Consider the following 24,995-nt stretch of genomic DNA (forward strand, 5'->3'; position numbering starts at 1 on the left):
AAAAAAAAAAGGTTTTTTTTTTAATGGTTTTCTTAACTAATTATTAAACATTAAAATATACAGAATACAAATTGAAATTAATAAATAGAAACTCATGACTTACAATTGTTTTTATTATTATATTATTAATAATTGTAATAATAACCAACAGTGAAAAAGGCCTTTTTTTTTTTCTTTCTGTATTATTCCAAAAGGTCTGCGAATTAGTTGTAATGGACATTTATTTGTTGGTTGGTAATTTTAAAATTCAGGTTTAATTAATTTCAAAACAACCAACCAAGTGATAGCTGTATATTATAATTAAGTCGTACAAGTTTTGAAATAATACTAAAACAAGTTTTTTTTTTTTTTTACTGTATTATTACTCTATTTTTTTTTTCAGTAGGGCATAAATAAAATAACAATAAGTATAGATAATTGGGGTGATTAAATTACTTATATTATAAGTAGAAGTTTTTTGTAATAATTTTGTAACTTATATTATAAGTCCACGGAAGGAATGCAAGTATTATTATATTGTTAACGATACTGTTTTACTAAAAAAAATATATCAAAAGATAACATCTATATCAGTAAGTTCTAATTATAAAACTTTTGTTACACTGTGATTATATTGAGATAATTAAACTAGATGAGTCTAATTGTGACAATCAGAGACGTTCGTACTGTCGCATTCTATCTATTTATATATGATTTTTTTTTTTTGATTGGTGAAGGTATATTTTTTCAATAATTATACCTATTATTATTTTTTAAGAATGTAGATATCAAATGATCTACCGTTTAATTCTTGCATTCTGACATACTTAACTATTATTTCAACCTAACAAAATCAATTAGATATTTAAAAATTACTATATCATGTATAATTAATACGATATTCATACCAAGCACTGCATTCTTAAAGATTTTATTCATTTCACAGAGAGATATATTCATAAAATTCAAAAAGTTTTTAAATTAAAGATTCGTGAAACCTACACCAATTAGAGAAAATTACTATAAAATATTTTGCTCCAAAAATTTTAAATTTAAAAAACAAAACGGATTATCTTTGAAGATCGAGATTTTATCGTCAATGTTTTGTTTGAATAAAAGAGAAAATTTGTTTTAATAATTATAAGAAAAATGAATACACCATAATTTTAATTTACAATGAAGATGTCCAATGTTTTGGACATCATGCCATTATCAAAAACACTATATGAATTTAAAAAAAAAATTATTTTGTTATAAATTCCGAAAATTTAACTTAAAATTGATTGAGTAATCCACAATTGGTAATTTCAGTATATATAAGTGAAATTATCTATTGTTGATTGTACATAATAAATTGTAAATTAATTTTTTGGGAACTCGTGTCATAAATTTATATATTTTTGAATTGGTATAGCTTTCCTGATGATGACCGTGATGGTCAAAACGTCGGATATCTTGATTGTAAATTAAAATTATTATGAAATAATCTTGCCAACAATTATTAAATAAATATCCCTTCGTCTATAAAAAAAAAATTCTTATATGTAAATTATTGTTGTTAAGTATCAACATTCACCATAGTTAAGTGCAAAAAAAACATCCAAAAGAGTTGAGGAAATCAAATATTCTATTATATTAATTATCTTTATGTCGGGCCCTCAATGCAATTCTTAAAAACAACAAAACTAAAAAATCTAACTTTTGAGGTAATCGATTTAAAAAAACAAAAAGTTATTTTGTATTACAGCTCATTTTTTCTTAGAAACAAAATGATGAAGACATTATTATGAATCAAAATCTGATACATAGTTTAGTTGAATAATAAGAAACAATTAGAATGTTATAGTTAGATTATGTCGAAATTATGCGATATTGAATTAACTATATATCTTTTTAATATAGGGGGTGAATTTTGTTTTATTAAAATTTTAAATTTTACCTCTCATCCCCTCTTCAATAAATTATAGATATAAATTATTATCTACTGTTGGGTTCATTATCAAAACCTGGCCAAGATATATTGTCGACACATTTCTCAGCTATTTGTCTATTGGCACATATGCATCTACTCAAGGGGTGAGAATATTGGAATAAAACAGTTTTTGAGAAATAATTAAGATGTAATTTCGTTGGATACATGGATATGGGCTATAATGTTTTTTGCACTCAAGCCATAACTAAATGAAATAAAATCATTTTATTAAATTTATAAAATAATGTATCCTTAGACGTTTTGAAATCGCGATATCGTCCATCCTGAAAAAAAGTGTACCAACTCTATAATATTCTTGGTCTATTATTTGTTAAAACTGTGTATGTAAATGTTAAAAGTATCTTCTATTAAGGTGAATACGAAGGGTTCTCATTCCTTTTTATTTTCAAAACGCTCCCTAGAAAAATTCACTTGTTTTGAGTTAATATATTAGTATGCACGCTAATATTTGCAAAAAGCAGAAGACAGAGGGATCAAAAATTTTGAGTAGAGAACCTAAATTCAACCTAGAAGACCTTAACTATTAAGAGAAAAAATAAACTAACAATAAATAATAAAACACAACCTCAGAAGTAAGCTGATTTTTCATCTATTTTAATTACTTTAACAACCTCGAAAATTGTGTTTATTGATTTGTACAATGGTATAAAGTAATTTTCAGATCTTCAAAATAAAATTTAAAGAATTTTAGCTTACAATTACCTTTCATCAAACCTCATTTCATTATTCAATTGGTTCTTTACACAAAGTTGGAACTTTGAAATTTATTATAACAATTCTAGTGAGAAATATCCGTTTTTCAAAATTAAAATTATTCACATGTTACATGTGTTAAAATTATCGCATATTAAAACTATTTACATGGGATTAAACCCTCTCTTAATGGATCTTTTCACAGCGCTTGAGGAAATTAACTTAGAATGAAGGAAAAATAATTTCGGATTGTACTTAAAAATATATATATATATTTCGGAATGAACTAGATCTAAAATCCGAAAAAAACACTCTCTTTTTTTTGAGTTTTAATAAATTAAAGATTTATCTTATTAAAACAAAAATAAGATACTTTTAAATCGTAAAACTTGCTCTAAACCAATTTTAAATTATTAAATCAATTTTAAGTCTTTCGATTGTTAAACATTACAATGAATTCATTAATTAATAATCTTTATAGATTTTAGTTTAATAAAATTATACACGGAAATATTAAAATGATTAATGAATTCCTTCATACGATTCACTTTGGGGTAAATCTATCCGTAACCACTCCTCTAGATTTTAAATATACTTTCAGTATAAGAATATATACTGGAATTATATTCCTTGAAATATATTGACTTTCCACCTATTGTTAAAACTTTAAAAATTCTTTCTGCTTTCGCACCACGATTAACCGAGATTTATATTCCTTGGCATATAGATATTTTTTCGATAAACCTTTTTTTTATGGAGGTGGATATCTAATTTCATTTATTCACTCTTCTTCTGAAATATTAATTATCTATGGAAATGTAAACATTTATTCTGTGAATCTATTTTTTGTTTGTTCTTTAAAATAACTGTGCCAGCCAGCTAATTTCCATTAGATAGATCTCCATTTTGTTTTTTTGGGTTATACCTTGACCTATCCCGGAAAAAAAAGATTATTTTTCATCAATCTAATATAGTTATACTTTTTTGTAATAATACTTGCAATAATAATGCTTAAACATAATCATATGGACATTAAATAACGCTGGTGAGTTTCTGAAAGCCGACACTTTGCCCAAAATTACAGTTTGAACCCTCTTAACGCAATATTGCACCAACGTACTAATCATATGTTTTGATACGGAATTTCACATGTTAACATTAACAATTATAGACGTGCAGTGGTTAGGGCATCGCGTGTTTTCGATTCTTTGGCCTTACACTGCGTCTCGATCAAATTTTAAAAGTTGGTTGAAACGCCTCTTCACTTTCACCAAGTTAACCCCCCAAAATAACATGGGTCAAGACGCCAGTTAAGAAAAGTAACGGGGTATGTCTGGAATTCACGCCAGTTATTTTGAATGTTAGTTACTTTTACATGACTTCGAGGTCATATCAATTTTCGTCTGTCGCAAAAGGCAGAGCTATCTCTGAAAAAATAATTGAGGCTTTGGAAATAATTTAGTTTCATTTGGAAAAGGTATCGACGCAATTATGTTTTAATCTTTAAGCGGGTCCCAAGACACAGTCCAAGAAATAATAATTTATCTAATCTTTAAGTAAAACATTAGGTGCAAGAGAATTTTTTTATATAATTCATTTATTGTTATTTAGAACTGCATAAAAATATATACGACAAGTAAATTTTCTGTAGGTGAAATAATAACATGTGGAGAATCAACTCATTGATAGAACTCCAATAACATTTCTAGAGGAGAAGATCTCGTGGCCATCTTCTTTTCAGATGCGTAGGAGGATTATTAGGTAATGAGGGAGAAGCCAAATTAGATACAAGTGGGTTTGGGTGGTTGGAAAATTTATCATGGAAGAATTGGAATCTGGTTCTGGCCTAATCGGGAACATATGGAACATTGAGGTCCAGGACTTGATTTGTGACAAAGTAAGGAGCATTAAGGATTGTACGAAGGTTGATGGACTGTAAAGATTGGATTTGGGAGGAATTCGAGGGTTTAGTGGATCCCAAAGCTCAACTCCGTATGTCCAGATAGGCCGTTTGTCTGGTATATGTTGACATATTTGGAATCAAGAAGCAGTTTCCTGTCTTTTCTGTCTTGTATCTTGTATAGTCGTTTGTCCAGATATAGTCCTAGGTTCTGTTCGACAGGAACAAGTGGGGTATTATTATGGGGTACTGTGGGGTAAGAGGTCATGGGTGTACGACGAAGGGTAAATGTGATTTGGTGGGATTAATTGGAATTTATTTTAACCCTCCAGTTTTGGTACCATTCTTCAAGGGCGGTGATATGGAATTGGAGGGTTTGGGATACAATTACGACGGATCATTGTTTACTGACTAGACATAAGAGAGTTTGATGAAATTTAGTTTTATAATACAAGTTTAAAACGATGAACAATTAACTCATAACGAAAGTTGAACGATAAAGTATAAATTCAATTATAAATCATATATAAAATAAAAAAAGTATTACTTAAATTTAATACTAAACAAAAGTATTGTAAAATAATGAAGAAAATCCTAGTTTTACAAACCATTTCAGACGGTACGAATTCGAATTACAGGTTTGATGTTCATAAGTGAAATTTAACATAATTATTAATAAACATAATTTAAAAAATATATATATTATAATTAGAAGATGTAATATTTAGTATTTTTGAATTTAGAAAATTTAGATTTCCTGATAAAAAGGTTAAATTTAAATACTTTGATCGAAAAATTAAGTTCAAATATGTATTTTATAATTAGCTAGAATTTAGCAAGTATCTTGGCATTGTCCAATAAAATCTTGAATTATTTGTGTCGTTTTAGTTGAGTTCTTTTTTTTTTTCATATATATACATTCCATATACTTCTGTGTATTTATATTGAATTATTTAATACAGTATAACCAAATATAAATAAACTAGGTTAGTGGTTTATATTTCTCTTCCTATTTTCATTTCTAATATGCATATAAATTAATATCTAATGAAACAACATTTCTTTTTCTATTCTAATCTTATAATGAATTACTAATGATATTATATAAACATCTGTTGTTTATCTAAAGGCTAATGTATTTAGCCGACAACCCCAATAGGGAGGGTTGCGAGATACATCCAACGGCGCTTTGCTAGGGGAGGGTTGTCAGCCATAATTACGTCGATAGGCAGCTGCTAGAAGTAACCTTGTATTATTAGAAACTGCCAAGTTCGAATAAATATAGTATTATAGAATAAATATATATGCTATATTTTAAAAGTTTTCAAATGCCTACTATAATTTCATATTGTATCCTTAAATGCCAGTTGGTAGTTGTTCATTTATATGATAAATAAATAATATTACCATTTTAGGTATTTTCTGAGTTTAAAAGTAATATTCAATCACGTTTATGCTAAAATTTTTAAATAAGTTCCTTTCTTTTTACAAGTTTTCAGAAAGAAATTCGCACTACAACCGTATCTTTAGATTTTGAAACACAGATTCTGAAGAAACTGATAAATTATTTTAATTTGCATTATATTTTTCCTTAATTAAAGAATTGCAATTTGTTTTTTAAACTTATAGTGGATTTATTCCTCTGCCACTCAGGAATCGAGACAATTTTACGTACAAATATGTTTCAAATCTCTATTGTTGATTTCATTCATTGAAGATATCCCAATTTTATTTTTTAATGAATTTAAATTATTTATTTTTTTGCAATTTATTTTTTTATTTTATTCCTTATGTTTATTTATTAAGTATTCTTGAAAGCCATTGAATTTACATCTCCAGGTTATCGTTCAACGATGTTGATTAATCATTAACTCAAGAGGTGCCAAAATTTATGACACCTAAAATGAAAACGATTATTATCCAAATATCCCGGATTTATGTCATAAGATTTTATTAATTTTTTTTGTAACCCATGGAAAGAAAGTATTCATGAAATAACGACGAAGAACATTGTAAAATTATTTCACAATTATTATATTAACTGCAATTTTAGATTTTATTTTTATCTTTATTTTCGCAGTCCAAGTTCAACAATGTTACATGTAAAAAAATGGATATTTTGAGATATGCATGTAACCTTTGCAATAAGGGCCTATGCAGTAAAACACAGAATAATAGTAAACATATGTCATGAAATCTAAGTAAAATAAATATTTACAGTGTTGAACTGTATAAATCTTACACTCATTACCAAAATTACATGCATATCTCAAATAACCATTTTTGAGAACCAAGTGTTACACTGGTGAACTAGGGACAGCAATTTAACAAGTAAGGTTATCTTTTGGACGAAATTGCAAAACTTAACAAAACTAACTTTACTAAACATAGAAAAACATCCCTGACTTATTATAATAATATGGAATTTACATAAGTGAAGTGTTTCTTGGGTATGCTAATGTCTTGGCACCTTCGTTAATGATGTTAATGCTGGTAAACTAACCGTGACATATGCAAATGTTCCAGGATGTTTCAGCAGTTACAATACGAAGTAATTACTCGTATCAATTATTTTAATAATGATATTCTGAATAATTATCCCCTCTAAAAAAAATTACTTTATAATTAATTAATAGAATTTTATTATTATAGGATGTAAGGAAATGATATTTTATTCTATACAATGCACATATTTTTTTTATAAAATTTATGTATAGTAATCATAAAATAAATTAATTTCAAACAATCCTGGAAATTTTTAATTTTACATGATATTTAATTTTATCAACTAGACGATTTCTGCCTTTTTTTTTCTTTTTTTTTTCAACTAGCTTCCTATTCGCTCTATACTTTATTTATATATTTCGCCCAGTTTATTTTATTATTTATTAGTTTTTATGTTTTAGTTTTAGTTTTGATTAATCCTGAGTCAAATTACATCATAAAAATATTAAAAGACTTTTAGAAGACTAACGGTTGGTATATTGTATTTGGAATTGGACCTACAACTCTTTTAGGATTGGAAATAATTTACAATATTTCCTCTTTGTACCCTTCAGATGGAACAAAACAGAGAAAATGCAATAATGTTCTTTTCAAATTGTATATATTTGTATAAAACTAAATTTTCAAGTTTCTTTATTGTTGTTTAATAATTCATAAACTATATATAATCAAAATAATTTTGCATTTACATTTTTACTCTTTTTCTTTAATCATCTTCGCCATTTTACTAGTTTACGCCTTACTCTAATTTTTAAAAAATAATTATTAGATGGTAGATAAGGATGAAACAAAAATATTGATGAAAACGATTAATGACAGATATAGTACAAATAAAGGAAAATAAATATAGATTAAGAGAAATAAATTGTTAAACAATTTAGATAAATTTCATAATACAATAACATAAAACGATAGCCCGTTTTTCGTTGTAAACTCCCACCGCGGAAAGTACTGAACCAATCTTTTAACTACGTGTTCATAGTCCTTGGAATATTAACTATAAGTAATTAATTATTATCTATAAGTAATAAATTTGTGAATTTATATTGGCGATAAAAATTATGAAAAACATAATGGCGTACTCAAAGAGAGCAGGGGTAGTTAGTTTCCATTATGTTTGCCAAAACAACTTAACGATGTCCAGCTCCGAATGAAAAATTAATTTTTGTTACGATTTTAAACAGCCACCATTTCTTATTTCCCCAAACAATGGTTGGCAGAATCATCAATTTTGATTATTAACTATATATAGTTTTCATTAAAGTAATCAAACATTGGGATGAAATGACTCAATTTTTTTTGCACGAATTCTTGGACAAGAAGGTGACATATAATATTTAAAGCTCTGTTCGTTCGTCATTTAATGAATTTTTTGCATTAGATAGACCGTTTATTGAAGAAGGCTTTAAGCTTTGGAAATAACGTTATTAGATTAATTCGTCGAAATTCGCCCAGCATCATTGAGGTGGTAGAAGTATTTGGTAGAATAGCCATGACTACATGGCAAAAGGGAAGAGAAATAAACAAAAAGAAAAATTGAAACACCAATAATAATAAAAATCTTTTACCAACGTGAGGCAAATAACTAAATATATTCTCCCAATACATTTCTGGAATACCTGGGATTAATCCGCAAAAAATATTGGTTTATATTCTCAAATATAGTGGGCGCTAGAAATAAATAATTTTATAAATATAATCTGTTTTCATATAAAAATCAATATTTGTTTATTCGTACTTTATGGGATGGCGAATCGTTCATCCGACTATGATGGAGCTTTTTACTAAATTTTCAGAATTTTCCCGGGAATAAGCTATTCTGAGTTTTCTAGTAAAAAAAAAAAATATTATCAACAAAATTAAGTATTTTTGGTGTTTAGTTCAGAAAGTACACATTTTTTCATGTTTATTGTATGACGATTGTCTCTTTCTGAAAATAAGAAAAATTACTGACTCTCTTAAATGATTTTTTATTCACTAAAAATTAAATAAACATAATAAGGATGAAAATACAGAAGTAATAAGAATTAAGTAGGTTAAAAAAATTTGATTTCAGATAAAGCAAATCCTATTCGTTTATAGCGTCGTGTGAAACCTTTAAATACCATTTTTCAAAGATATTAAAAATTAGAAATTTTTCACCTTGATTGATTTTTTTTCTTCTCGAGGCCATTATTTATATAGTTGTTCATAACTCATGTACATGTTGTCTAATTCCAACGTTAATGTAATGGTTGAAAAGCTGAATGTCTGATGTTTTAATCTTCATTAGCAAAATTTAGATTTAACACGAGAAACACCCGGGCGAAATATTAGTTTGAAATAAAGAAAAACTGTTCAAACGTTTCATTTTATAACTCCGGTTCTGATTTGTTTAATCTGTGCTCTTTAGTGCAGTTTATAAAGTCCTAAGCCATTCCTAAGGTGCGTGCGGATTGGTTGAAGTTATTTATATTTTTTATCATATATTTTTATTATATAATGTTATTTACTGCAGTAACTAAACAGACATAATAAGCAATGGATTCAATCAATAATTCAATGTATAAATAACTAAATATACTCATTTATATAAATTTTCAATACTATTAAATTAATCTATCTACATTGCTAAATCTGGCAATGTCAAAGCATTGTCAAGTCTGCTAGTATATAAATAAAATCTGTGATACTTATAACATGGTCATTGAATTGAATTATTTTATTTTATTGAACTTGTTTTATTATGATTTCATCTTTTTTTCTGAACGATACTAGATGAATACATTCACGAATTTCTGTACATTTCAAAATTTAAGATTTGAGCAGACACAGGCTACGTGGGGCAGGTGCTAGACAGCGCCACTCCCCCGACAGACCATTATCTGGTTGGATAATGCTGTATGGCTCTAATGGTTCCTCCTCCATAGAGTAAGTGCACTGGCGACTCTGTTCGGCAAACAGCTTTCTAATGTCTTCACGATCTGTTGGCCTTTTAGACTATGTACTAATTGTTATTTTCGGTTCATCTGCGGCGGACAGATCGGCAGAGGAGTGTTTCCTCGGGGTCGCAGATGGGTGCTGAAAAGATCATTGCTCAAATAGTGCGTAGATGAGACTACAGGCCTGGAAAGATTACATTCTGGTTCCAGCTCCATTGTGTATATTTGTGTATCCGTGGTTCAGCAAACTTTGGTCCATGTTATCAACATGGTACAACAACCATCAACATGAATCATTTTCCCATTACAATAATTTATTTGTATATATATTCATATAAAGGGCAGGACATAAGGTCTCCCATAAATGAAGGGCAATATTTATAGAGGTGATGATAGATCTCAAGGGTGGCAATGTAGCTTCATGAAAACGCAAGAACATTTTGTGTTTTTTTTAAGCATGTAGCTTCTCTTATTGAATAGGAAGTGATAACAAAAAGCGCAATTTAAATTAGTTAATAATAAATTTCAGGAGAGTAAACTAGTCATAAGTTTCTTCAAAAACAATTTGAATTTATACATATTTTTTAAAAGATTCAAAGAGAGATTTTAAGTGGCTTAATAACAAAAGGTTTTGTTTTTCGTAAAATCATCAATTATTTCAAAATCATCAATTATGTTTTTTTAAGCATGTACCTTCTCTTATCGAATAGGAAGTGATAACAAAAAGCGCAATTTAAATTAGTTAATAATAAATTTCAGGAGAGTAAACTAGTCATAAGTTTCTTCAAAAACAATTTGAATTTATACATATCTTTTAAAAGATTCAAAGAGAGATTTTAAGTGGCTTAATAACAAAAGGTTTTGTTTTCGTAAAATATCAAATTTTTATTTTTTCTCTACCTCCTAAGAAACAACGAATTCTCCAATTTTAGAAAGACATCCTTTTTCAATAAGCTTAAATAATAATTAAATTAATTTTTGATCAAGAATAAGTCAAAGAAATGCCTCCAGTTTTGCTGAACAATTATAATTCATTTAAAATGTATTTGTCTATTTATAAACAATATTCAAAATTAAACATTTAATACGGATAAAATATCTGAATATTAGAACGTTTATTTTTTATGTTTTTTAATAACATTGAATTATGTGAACAAAATAAATTCAATATATTCAGCATAAATCGACAATGGTTTTGATTCCGTGTAAAACAGGATTTTTTTCCTCAGAGGTCTTTGTTGCAAAATAATAAAAAGTAGCAATTAAATATAGAACCTCATAAAGAGTTTAATTTATTTACTCATATTTTTTGTTATTTATTTTTTTGGCGCCCTTCGGAAAAGATAATTTTTGGATCCATTCATAGGCTAACCTCAAAATCTAATAGAAAATGGTCTATTATCTTTATCATGGACTTTATCAAAAAAAGCTAATCTAACATTTATTGGGGGCTGAACTTTCTTTAATTTGAAATTTGTATTTTTATAAGGATAAAAGAAATAAGAATGACTACAGAGATAATAGAGTATTATTTTTAAATTCAATTTTAAGAGATATACGGGGCAATAAGAAGTGTAATTTAGTTGATATATAAAATATTATGGAAGTAAAAAATTGTTAAGAAAAACAAGAAACAATTAACAAACTTAAGCAAAAAAAAAATGACAAATAAAACTGTAAAAGAGCCAATAAGAACTTATGTATAATTAACTATAAGTAAAAATAAAATAGTGGATAAAAAAGAGGTTAGGTTACGTAGATTTTTTCCATCATATATTTTTGTTTTTAAAAAAATTAATAATTTCCATGAAGGGTTATGAATGGTTATGAAAGGGAAAATTTAAAATCCATGAAGGGTTATGAATGCAGTAAATTTGTAGGTATGTACTGGTACTAGACCAACAGTTGTGCAAGGAGGTTATATGATCAGAATCACACTGGACCGTCAGATTTTTTAATTAATGGTATTCACATCATGAGGCTGAGTGGACTCCGGAGGACTATCGAACCCACAGGATTGACTCATGGCTACAGTGAAACAGAAAATAATCATCTGCCACAGCCAGATTCGAACCCGGGTCCTTGGAGTTAATAGTGCCTTACCAATGAGCTATTCGCTCCTACTTTTTATTCCATTATAGTTGAATTATTCCCTTAGTTTGAATGTATGACATCATTAGCTCACTCAATAACAAGAGTTCTTAGAATCACAAATAAATAATATTCTCATTCATGATATATAGTTATGAAATTTTCATGTGTAAATAATTTGTCAATACTTACAACAATAAATATATCATTATTTTAAACTAAACAAGACAATTAATTCAGTTAAGAATAATGATCTATCCGAACCAATACATTAGGAGTCTGTAAATCGGTCAATATTATTTTAAACCCCGTAGTAAATAATGACGACATCCAAAACGTTTATTTGTTTTAATCGAGCGGGTAAATATTTGCGGGTTTTGTCAGAGGGTGCAATAGTTTCGTAAAGATTAGAACTACATGTATTATTCATTTTGGTAATAACTGTTTTCCTTTTTCCCCTTAACACTGCCTTTTGTTTAGCCTAAGTAAACAATAAGCTAGAAGCCCTAGATTAAACAGTGTAAAGATAGTGTTGGTAGAGATCCAACGTTCCACATCTACAATCTAACCTCTGAAAAATCACATTTGCAACGGTTTTTACTGTAGCTTTATATAGATATTGTTTATATACGTATATACATGTATGTGTGTAGTATATGTGAATATGAAAAACGGGATATAGGCTTTAAGGAAAAATCTCTGGGCTTTATTATAAAAAATTATCTTATCATGTTGAAACATAGGTGTTCAATGTTTAGATTTTATCTATTAAATATATTATATTTTATTCCGCTTAAATATTATAATTTATAATTTCAAAAATTAGTAGATAAAATATACAAACTTTAATTTAATTTTATTTTTTACTAATATAATATTTTATGTAAAAAAGAAAAAAAGGACTTTTGGAAATTTGTGAAAAAATTGGTATTATTGTGTCGAAAAATTAATTTTAACTTTTTATATTTTATCTCTTGAAAATGTTACATTTTGTTTTTTTAAATTAAATATTATAATTTCAAAAATTACTATTCGTAGATAAAAATATACAAACTTTTATTTTATAAAAAAAGGACTTCTGTGATTTAGAGAAACAATTACCATTATTATATCAAAACATTGGTGTTAATGTTTTTAACTTTATCCCTTATATATTATATATATATTTTAGATTACAATTAAAATTTATAATTTCAAAAATTACTACTCGTTGATAAAAATTTTTATTTTATTTGTTCCGTTACCAATTCACTTATTTCATGGGTAAAAGAATTTCTGAACTTTCGTGAAACAAATGGTGCTAGTTTGTTGAAACTTCGGTGTTAATCTTTTATTTTATCCCTTAAATATTTTATATTTTGTTTAGTTTAAAATTAAAATTTATAATTTCAAAAGTTACTATTCGTAGATAAAAATATACGAACTTTTATTTTATGAAAAAAAGATCTTCTGAGATTTACTGAAAAAATTAGTATTATTATATCAAAAAATTGAAGTTAATTTTTTAGACTTTATCCGTTATATATTATATATATTTTTTAGATTAAAATTAAAATTTGTAATTTCTAAAATTACTACTATTCGTAGATAGAAATAAGCAAACTTTCATTTTATATGTTTTCTTACCAATTCAATTATTTCATGAACAAAAGAATTTCTGAACTTTCGTGAAACATCGGTATTAATCTTCTAGCTTTTACCCCTTAAATAATTTATGTTTTTTTTTAGTTTAAAATTAAAATTAACAATTTCAAAAATTAATACTCGTAGATAAATATAGACAAATGTTTATTTTATTTTATTTCTTACCAATACACTTATTTAAAATTGAAATTAATAAGTTTAAAAATTATTGTATAAAATTCTATTCATGTTTTTTATATTTAATTCTTAATTCCTCCGTTATCATGCAATGACACACGATATTTTTTGTAATTTCTTTGAAAAATTTGGAAGATTCTTTGAAGTTTCGTTGCCAAAGACGACTATAATGCTCTACGCATTGATTAATGGGAGTTGATCGAAAGATATATCATAAAAACATAACTGCTCTGCAGAAAAGTACTAAGATACTTCAATAATACGTCTTGGTACAAGATCCAGACTTGTTTAACTTTTAATTATTTAAATATTTTCTTTTTATATGCATTATAACGTTGTTCACAAGATCAAAATCGTAAATAATGAACTATTAGATTTATTTTTTATTTCACAGCATATTAGTTATGGATATTTTGGTATTAGTAATAGTATTAGTCTTTGTCTAGTGTCTAAAAGGTTTTTGACAGTAACAGGGCAACTGTCAATCATTTATTTACTACATAAATTGATATATCTACAAGACGCGTCTATACTCAAGAAGCAAAATAAAATAAATATCAGAGTGTTCTAAAATTCCTTTCTACTATCCTCCGACACCTGAAGATCGTCATAGATGAGACTCCCTATCTGGCTGGTTCATCAGGAGCCACCAAGTTGTCCTTCCTGCCGCCAGCTGGAAGAGACACCAGTTCCCTTCCCCCTTCTCCCGTTACTCCAGTAGGTGTGTCTTTCACCGGCTAAATTACCGTGGTTAAAAGCCCCTCATGTTATCTGCAGATCTGACCCTCTTTAGATACGCTATCGGACTATATCTACCATGGGTAACTGCGGTATTCGGGACCACCTCCTCTTCAAAGCGGCGTCTTTAAATGCTCGATTTATCGGTAAAGAGAATTTTTTTGTCAGGAGGGACATTCGACTTCGATAAACATGGAATCGATAATGATTATTAACAACAAAAATATTTTGACTAGAGTCAATTATGATAACAATTTATTCTCTTTCCAAAACAGAATTTATTAGTATACAAGGAGTTAAATTTCAGCATCTCTTTTGAGATAGGCAAAGAGATCCTATAACTATTGTAGATATAGGACTATCCAGCCTATCTAAAAACTACTGAAGAAAGAATGACTTCTTCTCTAATGACTCACTCTAAACAAAAAGAGAAGATATATACTTTTCGATTCAAACATACCATTACATTTTTCAAAGTAAAAGAGTTGATATGAACCCTTATATTCTATTAAGATATAAAAATGTGTTTCACTTCATTAAAAAACTATCAGATCTTATTGTATCCTTTCACCCTTTAAAGTATAGTGGTGATTTTAAATGAACACATTGTAGATTCCAAAACCAAAATATTACATTAAATATCGGCTTTTAAATCAGATGACCATGTCATTAAGACGTTGTTTATTACAATAACAAGACTCAAGAACTTTTTCCAAGTATTTGCAATTCAACTTTATGATATTTACTATGAGAGAAGGGTGACTATTTGGTCAATCGTTAATCCATAATTCATAATCAATAATTAATAATTTTAGTGATCGTTGACTGAATATAAACATAAAATAAAAAAATAAAAAATGTGTGTTTATATTCTAACCAATAAATTTAGGTTCTATATCTTCGAATGATAACCACAACCTTAATTCGTTAATTACAAGAGAGCAATAACTAATTAATAACTAGTAATAGCAAGTTAATAACTAATTATTTTCCTCTTTTTACTTTTATTTATTATTTTTTGTTATCTTTTGGCTGCAACCAACTGAACATCTTCTTCAAAATTTTAAATTATACGCTCAATTATTTATTTATATATTATTTTATTTTTACTTGAAATTAATTGTCTCTTATCTTGTATAAAAATTAATTTCATATTAATTAATGAGATCTTATTATATTTTTATTTTTAAATATCATATTTGTAACTTATTTCTATTATTTATTCCAGTAATACTATTTTATTTTATTTTTTTAATTTTGTGAGTACCATTGCTACCATTCATATTTTCTATTGTTCTTCTTTTTTCTGTATATGAGTTATAAATGAATACTTAGAACGCTATATTTATTACTTTTGATTATAGCATATATTTTTGTTTTTTAATAAACAGAACTTAAAACAAAACTAATAACTAATAAGTGTTAAATTGTGTTAACTTAACACTTGAAGAGTTTAGCTTTTGAGTAAAGTAATTTATTCGGATTCTACACATTCTATTTATTGTATATTTGCTGTGCTTAATAGAATTTAATGACCATTAATAATCACTAATTGATACTATTTTTTTTTCGAATTCCACTTTTCAATATGTTTTTCTGCGATTTTTAAGAGAACAATTGAACTTAAACATTCTGCTATGTAATTAAATTTGCTTCAAATTGGTTCCACATAGTTCTTGTCATAGAACGAATATTTTTTACGTCGTTTCAAAAATAAGAAACCATTACTATAGTTATTTACTTTTTGGGAAAAATGGCCAATAGAGATCTTGGAAAATAATTGTCCAACAGAGTTCATATTGGCTTCAACTTGTATTACATTTAAATGATTGAAAAATGTACAAATTTTTCTTACAATCCGAAATATCGTTATGGTTTCTACACATTATGTGGTAAAATCATTTTTATTAGTTATGCGGAAGGAATAGAAATTGAATTTTTGTTTAGATTCGAGTTGACCAATGTAGTGATTTAATCTGTTTTTGTTCGGTTAAGGCTAACATGAATCTTAGGTCCAGATTAAACAAGGAACGAGATTCTTCTTTATTTTAATTACTGTTAGGCACCGTTTTTGTGAATATGATTCAGGGTAGATTCTCTCTGTTATTAGGACTTTCATATCTGATACAATACTTTGACTACCATTTAAAATTCGACAATACACTTTGCGGTTTGAATCTACTTAAACCTGAAACATATTTAACATTTGGGCTAAATAAAAAAAATAAATCAGCTAACTAAAAGTAGGAAACCCGAAGCACATTGAACTACACCATGGAAGCGTAACTCTCCCTTTCAATGCAAACCAACTCTGCCCATTCTGGAAAAGCTATTTCAATAATGATTTCTACCACCCCCCCCCCGCTATATTGTCCAACATTTAAAGAAATTAAAAAATATATCTTAAAGCCAACCATATCCATATCTTGCGGCCTACAAAACATCCATATTGAATATTGACAAGAACTTAAATTGAATAGACTCTATTTTTATATTGCAACAGTGTGTTAGGAGTTTGACTCTGTAAATGGCATAGCCCAATTAATATTTGTATTTATATTATGTTTTGGGGGATTTAAAATAATTCTAATTATTATTAAGTTTTAATTACGTTAATAATTTTGTATTATCCTGTATGTTTTATCTTTCGTTTATTGTTTTTGTAATGAAGCACTAGACTTATGTTTTGTTATAAAACTGTATCTTAAATGTAATGAAATCGATACAAAATTTTGTGTTGTGTTAAATGTTAAATGTTATAAGTATAGGATTGTGAGCAACCCTATTTAAGTCATGTTGAATTTTAAATGCATAAGAGCCTAGCTGATGTTCTGAGCAGCTTGTTTTATAACTTTTCCTTCCAAAACTTCATATTATTTTTTACCTCTAAACTTTGATTAAAGGAATTTAAAACAACCGGCCTAAATTGAGTGAAAAGTGGAAGTTGTGTGAAAGTTTGGCTACCGAGTGTCTTCTTGATCTTCTAACTTAACTTCTAGAAACAGAATCAAAATGAGCTAATTGACAACTGTCATTGCATTATTATCATTTTCATCCATTGCTTAATTAGTTATAAAAATATCCAGAACAATACTAACACAAACAACTAGCGAGTAACGTCATTCTCCATTTAACAGACTTTCAACCATGTTATATCGTTTTAACATGGTAAAAGAAGGAAATATTTCTCCATTTAACACGAGTTTTCTATTTGATAAGGTTTAAAATGATAAACTAAAGATAATGAATACTTCTTCTATTGTATTCTATATCTGATACAATACGCATTTTAAAGACTGCTCTTGTTCATGCATGGTTTATGCAATATTTACTAATTTTAATTACGACAGTTGCTAATTGTTAATGATGAATGAACTGTTTCTTGCAGACTGTTCCAGATGACGGCGGTCGTGGAGAGCTCGCACCCCAGCCTCACCGGGGTCTCGCTGCAGCTGAAGAACGCGCCCCTCTGGAAGCAGTTCAACGAGCACACGACGGAGATGATCATCACCAAGTCCGGCAGGTATAGCGCTAAGTTTATTTTTTCCCTATCTGTAGCTACAGCTGCTCCCGACGTGATATATCTATTTATCTGCTATATTTTTATGTATTTTGAAAGGGCGGCCTTTTTTCCCCGACCTCCCCGCAGAGCGATGGACAGACAGAGATAGCAATAGCCACGGCGCCCCTAGATTTATGGCCGGGGCTGTCTTCACGGTTGTTCGGGGGGGCGAGGAGTAGGTCCCTAGCCGGGGCCTGTCTAATTTCATTAAGGACCTATCTGATCTACTATCCGCTTTGTAACTGATAGTTCTACTCCAGGCTCCACCTTAATTAATTGTTGATATTCCTTCTTGTTGAAAGGCCAATCGATGTTGAAATACCTGATACATCTGGGATACAGCTGGTTATTCTATCATTAATAGACAAGCTTTAATTAAACGAAAACTTTTTTCATGAGGGCATACACTAAAAAAAAATTTATTTACTTGTTTCAAAATTTCAGAACAAAACTTAATTTCTCTCAAATATGAATAAGTAAATAAACAACTTTTAACCTATTTAGGCCTCATCAATCCCGAAAAATAAAAGACCTTATTAAAACCAAGCAGACAAAATACAGTGAAGTCTCACTTATACGAAACTCACGTGTACGAAACATTCAGTTATGCGAAGAATTTCTTAATCCCCTACAAAACCCCCTGAATTATATGTATGTAATTATCCATTTATACGAAACTTAGTTATATGAAACATTCAGTTATACGAAGGAATGTTTGGACCCGCTTTATGTACATATTAGTAAATTTTATTCAGTTCTATGAATTTTTGTTTTTCCGTGGCAAGACAAAGGACGAAAAATACCGTGAAAAACGAAACAGTAAACAACTTTTTTCGATGACGAAGATCCTTTGCCTGTTCCATTTTTGCAGAAGCTCTTGCTTTTGAAGCATTTGGAGTTGTATATGCGAAAGAGGTTAGCGAGAAGGAATCTAACACCTTAACAGAATGCGAAAGAATGATGTATTCTGCCAAAAGCAACATGAAACAAAAAAACATGACTCAATTTTTTGTCAGAAATTAAAAAATTCGGATTAAAGATAAATTAAATTTTTATATAATACATTTTTTTTTTCACTTTACTTTGTTTTTCTTTCAACTGCATACAACATACGTATATGTATCTACTAATTACGAAAAAAGAATTCTCAAAAGTATACGTACATAATATGTATTGCGTATTCATTTACACGAAATATTCACATATACGAAGAATTTTTGGTACCCCCTCATATTCGTATAACTGAGACTTCACTGTACATACAATATAAAACTCTCATCTACGCTTGAGAGAAATATTCTGAAAATAAACAATGCTACCTAAATACAGTAGGTTGCTATAACATACACAGCATACTAATCTATCTTAAAAGACCATACAAAAAAAAAATACAAATGAAATACACTTTTTTTAACAAAAAATTGAATTAAATTTGTATTATTTTTTAAAAATTATTAACACAATATACTTAATCCTCTCACTACATCCCACTCCAGCATATCTCATATTCCTCTTTTCCCATCTTTTGTCACAAATATTGAGTTTACTACATAAGTTGTATTTCATATTTATGGCTTCTTTCAAAATTTTTCAGTAAGCACACATAAAGAAATAATAAAAAAAAAACTTTGTAATAACTGGAAAGTTTAAAACGAATTGAAATAAAATAACAATAGGTAATAATGTTGACATTACATTAATAGGTTAAAAATTGATAAATTACTTAAAAAGAGATAAAAGATGTTTTAAATAAATAAATAAGATTAAAAGTAAATTATTTTATTATAGGCGATTATCATTAGATCTGCCATAGGTGTTCTGCATCAGTTTTGTTATAAGGTATTCTGTTTTAATGACGACTAAACCGGCAAAGCATTAACTGGTTACTACCATTAGCACTTAAGGCTTGGTTTAAGATCTTTGAGTAGCAACTTTTTTTAATGATAGTATTTATATTCAGTCGTAAAAACATTTTTTTTATTTCGGTTTCCAATAAAAAATATATGTATGTATGTATCCGGAAAACAATAGAAATATCGTTTTATCCAATTTGGCGATCAATTAAAGTATCAAAATAGTAGAAGAAAACTGTATATTGTCAAATAACGTTTCAACGTTGTCATCTTGTTGACATCTTTGTTTCAATCTGACAGCCCTGCAAAGTGGGGCAAAACGTTGGTTAACAATTAATAGTTTTCTTCTATTATTTTGATATCTTTATTGACAGCCACCCGGACTATCATCCTACAATCTACTTCATAAGGTCAACTATTTTCTTCCAATATTACATGTTTTGTTTGAGTAATTTACGACACACCGGTGCTCGTAAAAAAAAATAAAAATTAGTATAAGTCATCAAATTTTCAAATCAATTGTCTTTAGTGAATGGTGCTTTTGTTAGTCAGATCCCATCCATTTGGTTTTATTTATCCATCAGATTTATAAGACATAATCTGAATACTACTAGTTCTAAAATAAAATTATAATTTTTAGTTAATTAAACCGTATTGTAATTGATTAATTTACCGATTTGCCAATCCCTTAAGCTTTATATAATCTAATTATACTAATGTATATGAACTGGAAGCTTAAACCGTTTAAGTAGTAAATGTCGAATTAGTCAGAATCAAAGAGTAGTCCCCTGTCGTTTCAGATTTGTTTGAGAATTTAATGCCACATGTCAAGATGAGTCCTTAAGAGGCCAGTCGAGGCGTTCTACATGGCTAAGTGGAATCTCTTACAGTAGAGCCCAACACAAATGGTTCACGGTGAAATAATTAAAGAGGTTTTGTGGCATTTGTAGGGAATTATTTTTATCCTCTAGTTTTGAACCATTCTTTAAGGAATTTGATAAGTGGAACGCAATATGTCCATCATAATTCATTCACACAAGTATCGACAACGCATGTAATTTATTTGTTTCATTGATATGCTTTTCCATGAAAGTTGATATAAAATAAATATTATCTTTGCGAAACAATAAATTTATGTAATTAGCCCGTTGAAAAATTAAAATTCCAATACTTCATATTCATTTGTTTTTTATTAATGTTTATTTAATTAATGTTTATAGAAACATCGCTTACATATTTATTATTATATAATTTGTAATGACTTTATATTTTAGTATCTTTAAGGCACGATCTAATACTCTATTTTTCATTATTTCTTTAGTTTACAATTGACTAATTTAATTTTTTTTTTTTTAAAACGTTGTAAGTACTTAATCAATGTACATAATAAATTAAAAATAAAAGTAAATAAATAATAATAAAAAAAAGTATTAGGGTCATTATCTGACGATGCTACTAACTCCAAGGACCCGGGTTCGAATCCGGCTGGGCAGAAAATTATTTCTTCTTGCACTGTAACTGTAAGTCAACCCTGTGGATTCGAGATTACTCCTGTGTCCACTCAGCCTCATGAAGTAGGTACCCTTAATAGGGTATAAATCTGGCGGTCGAGCATGATTCTGACCAAATCATCTCCTTGCACAACCGTTATAGTGACTGACTGCATTCATGACTCTTCATGGGTTGTGCGGTACAGGTTTTAATTTCTTTTTAATCTGAAGATGTGCAAATGTTATTCCCTAGGATCTCAATAATTAAAAGGCATATTTTTGATCTGTAAAAATTCATACCTTCACTAGTTCGCAGCGTAGGAATACTTATAGCCTCCATAGTGGAACAAAAGGAGAGGAACAATGCTTAATTTTTTTAATGAATGGTGCTCACGATAGTGGTTGAAAATGGAGCAGAGTAACATTTTGAGAAAATGACCCATAAACTAAAATAGATAATAATACAATATATACACATTGTAAATATACATAGGAGGATAAATGGTACAAATAATAACAAAATAAGAAAACAACTAAGGTAAAGTGTTAATAATAAATGAAGTAAAATTGATCATCCTGAACAAATTCATACCTGTACAGAATAAATTAAATGTAACTAAATGATAATAACAAATTTATTAAATTATAAGAATAAATTAAATGTCAAACAGAATAAATGTGAAGTAAAAAATTAAAGTCCTTTCTTAAATTAGCTCATGTAAATTTCTGCGCCTGGAAAATCAGTGAACTAATTTATCTTCTTTTTTAAAAATATGTGTGAAATGTAATGGATTATGTCCTAACAATGTTTTTATTGTGTGCAGATAGATAAGATTTTTTAGCATGGATAAGAGCATAATTACATGGCATGTTAAACATGGGCCATTAACATGGGATCCGAGCCAGTCTCCCAGTGGCAGTGTTTTGCCTAGGGTAGGCATAGTTTTTACCCTCTAGGATAGATTTCCTCATGAATATTAATAATGTTATTATTGTTTCCCAGCTAGCCAGCTGCATGACAGGGGGTATCTATCGGTGTCCCAGTTCGGTTTGATGGCCCTATCTTATATCTGGCGCCGGCAGTAAACCAAATGAAATATTATTAAAACCTATCTCGTAATTCTTTTGTCCGTCCCAACTCATCTAGGATCCTCCGATCGTCGTAAAACGCTTTTTAATATCCCAACGGCTAGGTTAGAAGGAACCGTGAAAAGGTGATGAGGGATCGTAGGATAGTTTTCAGGACCGTGTTGCTTAAGTATTTTCTCCTGTATTAGATAATACAAATAAGTATTAAATTTAATTTAATTAAAAAGAAAAAACTCTTGTGAAGTACCAAATATTAAAATTAGGTTTAATAAGGTCTAGAAATGTAGGGATTCTCGTTCTAAATTCTGTTTATTCTTTAGTTTATATCAATTAACTTTAAATAAGAACTATATTTCCATAAAATTTAGCAATAATTATTCTATTTTTAAAGCTTAAGTATAGTTTTCTAGGTTAATTGAAAAAAAAAATTTATTCGTTAAGAATTACTCCTTTTTAAACATAAGTTACTTTAAAGCTTGTGACTTTCAAAATAAATTAATATAAAAATGAGGTTTTTCGATTTTGATGACATTTTTAGGGATTGTGCGGGTTAGTATTTAAATTGTTCCAAATTAGTTTTATAAAATTACATCTACTTTAGCTTATGCATACAAGAACTTATTTTTTGGGGGAAATATTTATTTTGAAAAGTATCTTATGATAAGACTAAAATTAAACAATTTAAGATGCCCCGAGTCAATTTTTAGTCAAGCCTATTTACCTAGTTATTCACGATCGCCACATATGTAATTTTATGTCCTGAAATTTATTTTTTTATGAAGTATATTATGGAAATTGATCAATAAATTTCCTTTCGCATAACTTTACTTTCCAACATAATATAACGCGTGTTTAGGATCAAGATAAGTCAGATAATTAAAGAGATAAATTTCTTTAACAGTAAAATCACTGCTACCTTTGTTTTTTATATTCTTTTAATTGCTCAGTAGCTGTAACCAGGTATGCAGGTTTAGATTTTTATGGGGTGAGGAATGGAGTACACTCCTAGCTGATTTCTTATGGTCTCCAGTTTTATCCCATGTATATCTCATATATGTTATGTCTTTTAAGGAAAAAAAAAATATATTCATCAACTTCTCCCCCACGTACCATACCAATGCCGGTTTCTAACAGGGTTGCTGTCTAAGTCCCATACTATTCATTAATGATTACGCGAGAATCATTGACTCTGTTCTATATAAATCGCTTATTAAATAAAACGCCTACAAAATAAGTATTTTACTCAGTTAACTATGTCTCTAAACAATTAGCAATTCAAAAAATACATATTACTAATGAAAATATATCTGAAGCTAGTTCAAAATGGTAATTTATTATATAGATTGATAAAAAAAATTTAATTGATAAACCACTCCCAAGTTTGGTGTAGATTGGTCGAATAGTTTTAAAGTTATTTATATATATATTTTTTAAAAGAATCAAAGGTACAATAGATGTAAGGCGAAAATTTTGGATTAAAAAATTTTATCTTCCGATTTTTGGGAAAATTCGTATTTAAGGGTTTCTCGAAGTACTAAAAAACAAATATCAACTTTGTTTCACTCGTACATAATCTCTTACCAAATTTTCATCGGTCAGTCGGTCTCAATTTTTTCAATATTTTGAAAATTTTGTGCCACACGGAAGGTTTTTATTTAAAAAAAATATTTATTTCACGAAATCATAATGTTACTTATGATTGTTATGATTTTTATGTTAATTAAACCACTGCAATGTGTGGTGTAAATTGGTGAATTAATGTTGAAATTATTTAGATTTTTTAATAACAATGTCTTTTTAGCGCCATTGTAGCATCAATTTATGTTACCACACCATAATAATGAAGTATTTATAAATGCTTAATTTTAACTAAATATAATTATTTATAAGAAACTAGCAACTGTGTTCATTAAATGTACAGAAATCCTTTGTATAGCAATAGCGAAGCATCGCCGGGTAAACATTTTACTTATTTACTCATAAATTGAAAGATGGGAGAAAGAAGACATGAAGAAAAAGATGGGGTGAAAGTGGTTAGAATTTCAAAATCATCCAAGAGAACAATCAAACATCCCCCGAGTGGGGAAGAAATTGTTGGGATGTGGGCGGGAACGAGTAGAGTGAAAGTAAATTGGAGATTAAGTTGGAGTTGGTAGATAATAAGAAAAGATTATAATGTGATTTATGAAGAAAGCAACAGATTGGTCTTGTATCGATTGTAAGGATAAAAAAATCATTTGTAACTGAGTGTAAATTCTCGGGTTAAAGTTAAAGTAACGAAAAAACATTTATTGAGCTTTTCAGCTTAAACTTAAATCAACCGGAGGTTCTTTCGTCAAAGGACTGAGAAAAATTAAATT

The 24,995-nt window shown here is 28.3% G+C and overlaps 1 protein-coding gene across 1 annotated transcript in view; it reads left to right on the forward strand.

Annotated features, from left to right (window-relative positions):
- Doc1 (Dorsocross1) overlaps positions 1–24,995 on the forward strand; it is a 57,308-nt gene that overhangs the window by 5,376 nt on the left and 26,937 nt on the right. Inside the window, exon 2 of the mRNA XM_014438414.2 lies at positions 18,030–18,164. Within this exon, the coding sequence (XP_014293900.1) occupies positions 18,040–18,164 (125 nt within the window). The 5' untranslated portion in view covers positions 18,030–18,039. The remainder of the gene's footprint in view (positions 1–18,029; positions 18,165–24,995) is intronic.

The sequence above is a fragment of the Halyomorpha halys genome, unplaced genomic scaffold (assembly GCF_000696795.3).
Source record: "Halyomorpha halys isolate HHAL.00 unplaced genomic scaffold, Hhal_1.1 Scaffold58.1, whole genome shotgun sequence".
Classification (NCBI taxonomy): Eukaryota; Metazoa; Arthropoda; class Insecta; order Hemiptera; family Pentatomidae; genus Halyomorpha; species Halyomorpha halys.